Below are 11,529 nucleotides of genomic sequence, written 5' to 3' on the forward strand. Positions count from 1 at the left end.
TTCAGGCTGCGCAGTGAAGGATTATGGAACCTGAACGTTCGAGGACGTGGTTGACGAGGAGCCGATGGGCCTGTTGCGAAGTGTTGGGGCGGTGGGCAGCGCCAACCAGAGGCTGTCGGAGGCAGTGCAAGCGGTGAAGAGGGACGGCCACACCACGGTGATGCTGGGAGGAGACCACAGGTTAGACTCACTGGAAGTCATGTTTTATTTTATTTAACCTTATAAAACCTGTTAATAAAATACATTGTTAGGGATTTTAAGAAAAAATGAAAAACAGTCAAACTTTGTGATTAATCAGGAGAAAAAGTAAAATATTCTAACAATTTAAAATGAATCCAACGTGTCTGAAAGTCCTTTAAATAATCTGCTGCTGCCAGTTACCTTCAGAAATCCTTTAATAAGCTGAATCTGCTCCACCTGAGCGCAGTCACATGACTTCAGCAAATACACACCTGCTCTGAAACACCACAAAGACCAAGAAGCTGTCCAACAGAAGATTAGAAGATCCAGCAGAGCTCCATCATCACCAGGAGGACAGGACATGAACCAGAACTCAGACCGGACAACATAGAGGACCAAAGGTCGCCCTGACGGAGCGGGAAGCTGCCCAGCAGACGTGGCTGGATCTGTCCACTATGAGATGGACACTTCAGAGCTTTTGAAGACCCCCCAAACATCTGGACGAAGGCCAGGAGGAGCTTTTAAAACCCTTTGATGCGTGACATGAGTTTCCATGTTCTACATCTTTACCATAAATAAAGTGCATTTCTCAGGATTCCAGGTGTTGTTCAGTCATCACAACGCCTGGATCAAAGGCTGAAATGTTTACCATCATCAGCCGGTGATTTAGAAACAGATCAATGGCACCGTTTGATCCAGAAGAAGAAATACCTGAACGTTTCCATACAAACAGAGCAGGAATATTTCTCGGTCTGAACAAAGCGTTTGATCCTGCCAATCGTGATATACTGATTACAGAAATTGAGAAGTGTGGCTCAGCGTGTTCTTCTGGTTAAAGAGTTACTGATTTAACATGAAACAACATGTAAAATCCAGACTGAAGAAAATCCCATGTGGATCAGTTTTAGGTGCATAAATGATTATTTTATACTAATGACATTTGCAAAGTATCAAATGTATTAAAGTCTGTGTTGTTTGCAAGTCATGAGGTCCATTTATGCTCAACGTTAAAGATACGGAGCGTTTCGTCCATCTCCTGCGTTGTTTGCGTGCGTAATTTGGTCGTTTTCCAGTGGATCCACACCCTGACAGAGCAGCGTGTTTAATGGCCTCTCAGGCCAACTCCGTTTACTGCAACGTCTTCTTTTAATCAACATCGTCATGATCTCCACCGTCGCCATGTTTGAGATTGTCTGAAACTGATGTCAGAACTCTCTGTACTACCTAGTAACCATGACAACGTAAGTGACGCGTGGAAGTATGATGGCAGTGGACATATTTACGTAAAGGGATCAGAAACGGACCCGGACGTGGACCAAACTCCTTCCCAGACCTGCGTTGTGGCTGGGACTGTAAAGATGACGTAATGTTTTTCGTTCCAGCCTGGCCATCGGCTCCATCCACGGTCACTCGCAGGTGGTGGGCCAGCTGAGCGTCGTCTGGGTGGACGCCCATGCCGACATCAACACGCCGCTGACCTCGTACACGGGAAACTTGCACGGACAGCCCCATGTCCTACCCTCCTCCACGAGCTAAGGTCGAAGGTGAGCTCCGCCTCTGGTCTTCATCAGTCTCTCAGAAACACAGACTCATCTTCATCCTCATCTTCACCAGATTCCCGACTTACCGAACTTCTCCTGGATGAAGCCGTGCGTGTCGGCCAGAGATCTGGTCTACATCGGCCTGAGAGACGTGGATCCAGCAGAGCAGTGAGTCCAGCTGGAGGAGGGCGGTGAGGATCAGAGATCAGGACCGAGTCCTTGTCTTCCTCACTTCACATGTGTTGGTTTTTCTCCTTCAGCTTCATCCTGAGGCAGCTGGGTGTGAAGGTCTTCTCCATGTCGGAGGTGGACCAGTTTGGAGTCGCCAGGGTCATGGAGGAGACATGTGACTACCTGAGTGCCAGGTAAGCCTCACCTGTTCACCTACAGCCGTCATGTTAATGAAACTGTCCAGTTCTGATTTGTATGGTTTTTGTCTCTGAAAGAGGGAAGAGACCGATCCACCTGAGCTACGACATCGACGCCATCGACCCCTCTGTTACCCCAGCAACTGGAACACCTGTAGTTGGAGGTCTCACCTACAGAGAGGGTCTCTACATCACTGAACACCTCTGTCGGACAGGTGAGGCTCAGCTTTACGGCCTCCTACAGGTAGAGGCGGGATCTAAAGGCCTAATGTTTGATATGGCAATGTCTTCGCTCCTAAGGGACATTTTTGTAGTTTTGCTATTTGTTCGTTTACCATTTTTCTACTGAGTTATGCTCTTTTGCACAGCTGCACTTGTCACATTACTGTTGAGCAAAGAAAGACAAGCACCAGGTTGAAGAGCTGAGCTTCTGCTTTTCCTTCAACAACCCAGCAAACTTCACGTCAGGAAGAACGTTTTACTTCTGACCTTTGTGAGACCAGAAGTGTTCCTCAGGGCTCATACCTGGGACCACTCCTATTCATATCAATAGTTTTGATGACAATATTTTGACTGTAAAAGTAGTTTTTTATGCTGATGATACCTGGATTTACTGCTCTGCACCGACACTTGAGCAGGGCTGGAACTTGTTTTCAGTTCAGTTCACTCAGTAGTTTAAATACCAACAAAACTCAACTCACCAAGTTCTCAAAGTGAACATCTAACTCACTCAAGCTTTTGTCCGATACCACTTTCCAGGAGCTTCTTAGAATTGTAAAAATTGCTTTTCATCTTTACACAACCTACCCAGCAACAAGTAAAACACCTGAAGCTGAAATCAATTTTTAACTTCATAATCGAGTTATGTAATTTGTTTAAGAAAAAAAGAGTCTTTGCTGGATTATAATGATTATCTGGTTACACTCTGTCCATGTTATCAGGTCCACCTTCTAGTACTGGGTTGGACCCCCTTTTTACTTTACAATAATAACTCTGGTAAACGAAACACCACCTGCTCGTTCCTCAGGTCAGCTGTCAGCGGTTGATCTGGTGGAGGTGAATCCTCTGAGAGGACAGACTGAAGATGGCGTCCAGTCCACAGTCAACACGGCCATTGACGTGCTGCTTGGATGTTTCGGTCGTCTACGTGAAGGAAACCACCCGCCGGATTACCGGCTGCCTGAGCCGTAACGAGGACGCTGGGATGTCCCACTTCACACCTTAAACCAAAAACAGCTGAATGGTCTTCCTGCAAATTATGTCATGAATGTTGATTAATTTGTTATAACTATTTAATTATTAAATATTTAAATTTCAGTAGAATAAAAAGTCCAATTTTATGCCGTTGCTGCTGCTCAGTGACCGAACTGTCCATCAATGGTTAGATCCCTTCAGTCCCATCAACACTGAAGCTATCCAATGATTCAGCTGTTACAGGGATATGAAAAAAAGGGTCATTTCACTGGTTTTCTGGGCAAAGAACCAGTTGAGACCTGATTGGATTGAGTCTCACTTTAGTTGTTCTGCAGAGGACTGAGAGTCGATAAACTCACATCAGGTCCCGATTCACATTTTCATCAAGTTTTTACAAACCAGAAACTGTAAAGACTCCAGGCTGTGGGACGTTCTGAGAACAGACTCGGTCTATTCATTGGTTTTAACTGAACTTGGCTAAAATCAGTAGACAGAATCTGAAATTCTTCATTTTCATTTCATGTGACTTTTACAGACTCGCCTACTTCCAGTCAACAAAGGGGAAGTCAACCAAAGACAAAATAACTGATGTTGTCTGAGTATACTCTAGTTTAAATAAGAGCTCAGCTCCAGATTCCTTAAAAAGTTCACCTATGTGACATCAAAGATCCGACCCGTCTACTTTATCCAGGAAAGATGAAAGCTTTGAATCACAGAAATACCTCACTTCAGTTCCTAACTATATAAAAACATCTTTCAGTCTTTTATGGAATTAACTTCAGTCATGAGAGGACTTTTGTCAGGTCCTGAAACATTTTTGTCATTTACAAGGTCTCACGGTAGGTATGTACGGTGTGTCATTGTGGACATGTACGGTGTGTCATGGTGGACATGTACGGTGTGTACGGTGTGTCATGGTGGACATGTACAGTGTGTCATGGTGGACATGTACGGTGTGCCATGGTGGACATGTACGGTGTGCCATGGTAATGGAACAAAAGGACGAAACAGTCAAGGGAAGAGCTCTGGAAAGTCCTTTAAGGATCCTGGAGAACTATACCTGGAAAGTCCTTCATGGATCCTGGAGAACTATTCCTGGAAAGTCCTTCATGGATCCTGAAGAACTATTCTTGGAAAGTCCTTCATGGATCCATGGAGAACTATTCCTGGAAAGTCCTTTAAGGATCCTGGAGAACTATACCTGGAAAGTCCTTCATGGATACTGGAGAAACTATACCTGGAAAGTCCTTCATGGATCCTGGAGAACATATTCCTGGAAAATCCTTCATGGATCCTGAAGAACTATTCCTGGAAAGTCCTTCATGGATCCCTGGAGAACTATTCCTGGAAAGTCCTTCATGGATCCTGTAGAACTATTCCTGGAAAGTCCTTCATGGATCCTGGAGAACTATTCTTGAAGAATGTTTTGGGAATGTGTTGTTCCGCCTCTATGGTGTGTTAGCCTGTACATGTAAATCTGAATAAGCTGTTTGAAACAAATTCACTTTAGGCTCCTCAGGACTGGACCCGACTGGTTCTGACTCAGATACTGGATTTAGATTTATGCTGGGACACGTTTCAGTAAATCACTGCGGATGTTTCATGTTTTCGTCATTGTAAAAGAAGACTTGACGTTTATACATAGCTGTAAATGTCAAAAAACAGCTCATAATTGTACAGAGATAATTAAATGAAACGTACCCGTCCTGAAGGTGGAGCTCCAGCGTCGTCGATCCGTTTCATGTTTTTACCACAAAGAGAGGACTATACCATACCAACTGTCCGTCATAGCAGCATTTATTTATTTATTCTGATCAGTAATATATTTCACATCAGAAAACATCTTTACACTCTTCACAAACACAATGCGTCACTCAAGACAGGAGAGGAAGTTTCTCAGTGATCTGGGAGTGATGGAGGGCCACAGCAGATTGAATCGCTCTAAGGTCTAAAATAAACTTGCTGTTAGTTACGCGTACATGTGATCCACATTTACGAGGTGCAGTACAGGAGTGACCACTAGGGGCAGTGTAGGGACGGAAACTCAGAAGGTCGACATTAAATATGTCAGTTTTGAAGAGAAGTTTTTTGACAAAGTACAAAATGACCTGCATCATCATGAAGCATCACAGAGGCCACGGTTACATGGGGTTTTAATTCGGAATTAAATGTTCAGAATTAAAGTATTCTCCTCGCGTTTACATGGAAATAGTAATTCCAAATTGAGGTTTACATGGAAAACATGGCCTTTATTCCATTCTGCTTAAGATCCAGGGGTTGGGAAGGGTTCTGATTGGACAGGGTGGAGCGGGGAAGGGTTTTCTGATTGGGCAGGGGGGAGGTTTCTGATGCGGGGAAGGGTTCTGATTGGACAGGGTGGAGCGGGGAAGGGTTCTGATTGCACAGGGTGGAGCGGGGAAGGGTTCTGATTGGACAGGGTGGAGCGGGGAAGGGTTTCTGATTGCACAGGGTGGAGCGGGGAAAGGTTCCTGATTGGACAGGGTGGAGCGGGGAAGGGTTTGATTGCACAGGGTGGAGCGGGGAAGGGTTCCGATTGGACAGGGTGGAGTGGAAGAAAAAACTCCAGTTCCTGCTTCTTTTCCTTTCATTCACCATACTAAGAAACCATTTTTGCTCTGATTTTGATTCTAGTGTTGAAGCAGCAGCGCGACACCAGCATCCTTCTACACGTCTTCAGGCTGCTGCGAAAGTTCTAATGAACAAACATTTCGTGGGAACTTGGAGTGTTTTTTAGCTGTGGATGGACACAGCCAGGCAGTCTGCTCTGATTGGTCAGCTTCAGTGGAGTGATCAAGCTCGCCCACCCCACCTAACATCAGCTGGGCTTACATTCAGATTTCAAGCAAAGCGTTGATTGGACGTGTAATTAATGTGCGATCCAGGACTCGTAGTGACATCAGCAAACGTAAAAAAGAGAGAAAAAGATGGAAAAAGAAACTTTTTAAACAAACGATAATAATTTTATCCGTGTTAAATGGTGATAAAACCAAAAATATAATTTTACCTATTTCTGATGAGCAAACAGCAAAAAAAAAAAAAACGCTGATACCTTTTTCTGAATTTCAGTCTTGTTTACATATTATTATATTATTAGTTGAAAGATCACATTTTTAAGGGATTTCTTTCATGCTAGGCCAATTTAACCAACCAACGGCATAATAACTTATTACATTACTGGCTCAAATATTTTATTGCATAATTGCCAATTTTATTACTGTTGCGGGCTTTATTAGATTAAAAATGTCCAAAGCTATCATGTTATGGTTGGTTTACAGACGACCTGTGAACTTTACAAACTTGTTCTGTGAAGTCCGAATGGTTGCTGCTGGGTTACGTAGAGAAAATAATTTGGCGGAATAAATGTGTTAAAAGGCATGTCCTGGTTTTCCTGATGGAGATGCAGGCGGCGTTATGAACTGAATGCTGTCTGGAAGGAGAAGTAATCTGATCAGATTCAGGTTTAAACTGGACGTCATGAATAACTCAGACACTGGTTTAAATCTGATTTCACCTGGAAGGAGTGACAGATTTCCAGCTCAGATGAATAAAAACCAACCCGACAGAAAACTGATTTGACCTTTTTTCCGTGGCTGATCTGGTAACGGACTCAGCTGACAGATTTTCATTTCATTTAAAAATCTGAGTGGACGAATGATGGATGCAGGAAAACGGGTGTTAAAATATGCTCGCTGATCATTTTTCTGCTTGAAATGGAACAGTATTATAAACCTTTAAATGATCCAACGCTTGGAGGCAACTACATGAATCTAAACCCGAGTGACCCGAGGTCACTCTCCTGGAGCTGGAAGGACAGCAGAGAGGCGGGGGTGGAGAGGAGGTCAGGCGGCGTGTCCTGTTCAAATGTCAGTGTTTACTCTGTTGTTTGTCCTGCCAGAGTGAACGACCTCTGGGCTGAAATAGACCCGACACACACTCGCTGCATTGGTGGAAACCGGGGGTGTGATTGGTCATGAAGTTTGGAAGGTGGGCGAGTCAACATGGACAGAGTTTCATCTGCTCACATGAAGCAGACTGAAACACAGAGCTTTGTCTTCCTTTTTTGTTTCATCTGAAAACTACTAAAGATGCTTCTGCTCAAACTCTCATATATTAGATTATACAACAAAACAAAGCAAGCGAACGCAGTCCGGAGCAAAATGCTAAAAATGGAAGTAATTCCACATTCTTCAAAGGTCAACGTCAAAATAAATACGTTTGAACTTGATTTTAAACCGTTTCTGTTCGAGTATGAAAAAAATTAATTTCTGAGTCTGTCATGGGTGGAGCATAGTGGGCGGGGCCTGATGAGGTCCCTGTACCTGACCAATTACAACAGCCTGAGCTTATATGAGGAACCAGCCTCCGCCGTCTGTTTCAATGGACAAACGCTAAATGTTTGCATTGCTGTGGTTGCCATGGTAACAATCCATGGATGGAGGAGTGAAAGCTGTAAACAGAAGGCACCACGGTCAGAGCATCGTTCAGGCGGGATTCTCCCAACAGGAAATGGTTTGTTTCGTGTCTGACGATGAGAACAGAGAAGGTTGTCAACTCGACGCTCTCCGATGGCTCATCAGCACTGTTCGGATCGTTACGGAGATTTACTGTAAAATAATGGGAAAAATCTAACTGTGGAGACGCAGTTAAGACAGAAAATTATACTTTTTTAATCAGAACTTTTTCTTTTACCCTTAAACAAAATGTACAAGAAAAAACCCTTTGATAAAAACCTGCGTAGATGTACAATATATTAATTCATTCATCCTTTTCTGTAGCATATTTAATCCAAATCAGAGTCACGGGGTGGAGGTGAGAGCCAACCCTATCCCAGCAATTAGAGCGGCTAGGTACACCTGGACAGGTCGCCAGTCCATCACAGGGCCATGCAATACTTTACTGTGTGATATGTCAAAATTACTATAGTACCAAAGGTGTCCAGCAGGGGGCAGAAAAACGAGCATCAGATTGTAAACGTCGGGGTTTGGAGCAATGTTTTCTATCGCAGGGTGATGAACCAGGTCTCAGAAACCTGTATCAAATATTAGGGCTGCAACTAATGACTATTCTGATGGTCGATTAGTCACCGACTATTAAAAACGACTAGTCGACCAAATCGGATATGTATCTCATGATTATTATAAATGGATCTTATTTCACTTTCAGCTTTGAAATTTACATAAGGTTGTTAAGTCTGACTGTTCCTTCTCTTTAAATGTTTTGAGCATTGCAGACGTACTTCCACGGTACGCAAGGTCCGCTTTACAAATCTTACATGTATTTAATTTATTGTTAGTTTAACGTTAAGTTATCCCAGACTTTTAAAACGTTCTCCGCCGCCGTTTTCTTTCCTAGTCCACAACCACATTTTTCCCCTGGCGGACTTCACTGCGCATGTGCAACTCTCTGCAGAGATTAAAAAGAAGACGATGTCTCACTCTGTATTATTTTCCCCGCATTTGTGCAACTCTCCGCAGAGATAGAATTAGAAGACGATGTCTCACTTGGTAGTTTTTTTTTGTCGACGTCTAAATTCGTTGTCGACTATTTTTATTGTCGACTATTGTCGACAACGTCCGACTAATCGTTGCAGCCCTATCAAATATGATTCCCAGGACATCGCTGGATATAAGCAACTCTGTTGAAACAACAAAATCAACAAGAAAAAATATTTTCTGAGTAAAATTTGTGTTTCCGTCAAATGTAGTGGCTTTAAAATAGTTGGTTACAGAAAGTTCACACTACGGCCACAAAAGAAAAGTTCTGTTCAACAACAAAGAAACGGGGATGGGTGTGAGACCGGTTTATGATATCGACTCCTCAACGAAGGGAAAACATGGAGACAGATGGAGCAGAAATGAAGCCGAGAGTTGGTTGGTGGTTTCTCTAAGATGCAGGGCAACGCTGGTTTCCTACAGAAAGTTTGGGGGTGGACAAGATCTGAGACAGTTGCTATCTCCGACCTGACCACTAGATGGCAGCGCCTGCTAAACGCTGTTACTTTAAACTATTTTTATCTTATTTCTTTTCTATGTGGGCCCAAAGTGCCGCCTCGAAGATGCTAACGCCTTCTGATATATTCAAATATCTGCTTTAATTCAGTGTGGGATGAAAGACGTCCGAATTGCTTGTATAAACATGTTTCTGAAGTTCATAACAAAGATTAGAACCTTAAAAGATTTTCTGTTGTTGATTGTTGATGCGACAGCTTGAACCAACATCTGTTTCCCAACACTGTTTAACCTTGTAGGCCAAAACACCTGATGTCCTACTTGGACATGAACGCATCACGATGCTCTGACGACTGTAAAGTGGCAACAAGGGCTAAAGCAACCTGACACAGACTTTTAAACACGATGATCGGACACAAACACACCCAGACCAGGTAAAAACAAACATCCACACTCATCAGCTGTCAGGAAGCAGAGGAGGAGGAGGAAGACATCAGAGATGAAGGAGTGTCAGGCGTCAGTGGGTCCCGTGGAGGATGCAGCGCCTCCTGAACTCCTGCCCTCGTTCATGGATCCATTGTTGGAAACGGCAGGAGGAGCAGAGGATCAGGTTTAAATAAAGTTGATTCAAAGACGCTCAGACCTTCCCAGATCAGCAGATTCAGGAGGATGAAGATCAAGTTTATGCTGAATCCTGGTCCTAACAGTTCAGGTTATGTTGCATCCAGTCCCACAAATCCCAGCAGGTTTAACCAAGAGGAGGAGGAGACGAGGAGGAGATGAGGAGGAGAGGAGGAGAGGAGGACGGTACAAACCCAACCAGGTAAAACTGGAGGTTCTGGTCACATGAGTACAGTTGTACTGGGGATGGTGCTCTGGACCAGCGCTGTCCTAACCCCACCAGTTGTACTGGGGAAACTAAAACACTGGGAATTTCATTTTAATAGCAGTTAAGCTGACAAAAGAGAAAAAACTAAATAAAATGTATAAATAAAATAAAGATATGAAATAAGACCAAATAAGACACTAAAAAAATAAAAAGGAAAAAAGGTACAAATGACTATTAAAAATTGAATAAACTGGTCAATCTAATAAAAAGTTTATTAAAAGGTGAAGATTATTAATGTAAAATACCAATTACAAATGCTAAAATTGATCTCCAATTAAAAGTTTTACTAAAAAGGTTTACCCTTAAAAACAGCAGCTGCCCAGAGATCTGGAATATTCCTGAGATGAAAGAGCCCGTCGTAAACAATGGATTTGGTTACGCTACGGCTACGATTCGTTAGCCAAGCATCTCCAGGGTTCACTGCTGCTCTGCCGTTTATCAGGGATCCTTCTATTGCTCCATCCACATCAGCTATGACACTTTCAGGTGGTGCCTCCTCATCCTCGCTAGCTGGTTCCTCATCTTAGATGATTTTACCCTCAGACCAGTCCCAACCTTCTGACCTGGCCTCCTGGCTCCCCTTACCGTAGCATTGACGAGTTGTATATCCTCCATCTCTAGCTGGTTCTTTCATACTGTTTTTTTATATTGAAATACTTATAATATGTTTGGGTTCAAGCTGTTAAGTTACCAAGCTGTCAGGAAGATTATAATTAGCCAACATGTCCACTATTTGCTGCGTGCACACCGATCAGCACGCAGCACCGATCAGCTGTGTAACTGAGTGGATTCATGTAGTGTCTTACAGTGCCATCTAGTGGTGATTTGAGGGCGCATTCTTATTTACAAACTGTTCCTGGTGGCAGAATGGAGCTTATTTAGATGACTGCAGGGTAGCAGCACGTTCCACCAGCTACCAGACGTGCACCATTCTTTACACCGCTCCCCTGGGGTACTAGAGCAGCAGCCTGTCAACAGTGTCTTCTTCATGGGTCTGTTTGCTGCCTGTTTGGTGCTCTAGTGGCCCATTTCTGCCCATAGTGGCCTGGTGCCCTCAGCACCCGACCCAAAACGTGTTTGGACCGGGAAAACCTCCAGACCTAATAACACATCCTCCTTCTTTGTCTGTCCTCCTCTTTGGTGGAGGACATCTTCCTTCACCGTCCTTTCTTTCTTGTAACAAGCCTCGTTTACACCATCCAACCTTTTCTATTTTTCCTTCTACATGTCACTTCCTGTACATTCCTCTCCTCATTCACTGCCGGCCATCTGGCCGTCTGGCTGGCTGGATGGATGGATGGGTGGATGGGTGGATGGATGATGGATGGATGATGGGTGGATGGATGGATGATGGGTGGATGGATGGATGGATGATGGATGGATGGCTG

At 43.7% G+C, this 11,529-nt stretch overlaps 2 protein-coding genes across 2 annotated transcripts in view; both read left to right on the top strand.

Moving 5' to 3' along the window:
* The window catches only part of arg1 (arginase 1), a 16,594-nt gene extending 13,188 nt beyond the window's left edge, over positions 1-3,406 (top strand). The window contains 7 exon segments of the mRNA XM_041973376.1: positions 6-180; positions 1,563-1,686; positions 1,689-1,724; positions 1,795-1,889; positions 1,982-2,086; positions 2,168-2,304; positions 3,117-3,406. Of these exon segments, the coding sequence (XP_041829310.1) occupies positions 6-180; positions 1,563-1,686; positions 1,689-1,724; positions 1,795-1,889; positions 1,982-2,086; positions 2,168-2,304; positions 3,117-3,280 (836 nt within the window). The 3' untranslated portion in view covers positions 3,281-3,406.
* Positions 1-11,529, top strand: part of LOC121632161 — a 156,483-nt gene that overhangs the window by 95,239 nt on the left and 49,715 nt on the right. The window lies entirely within an intron of this gene.

This window comes from Melanotaenia boesemani, chromosome 21, assembly GCF_017639745.1.
Source record: "Melanotaenia boesemani isolate fMelBoe1 chromosome 21, fMelBoe1.pri, whole genome shotgun sequence".
Classification (NCBI taxonomy): domain Eukaryota; kingdom Metazoa; phylum Chordata; class Actinopteri; order Atheriniformes; family Melanotaeniidae; genus Melanotaenia; species Melanotaenia boesemani.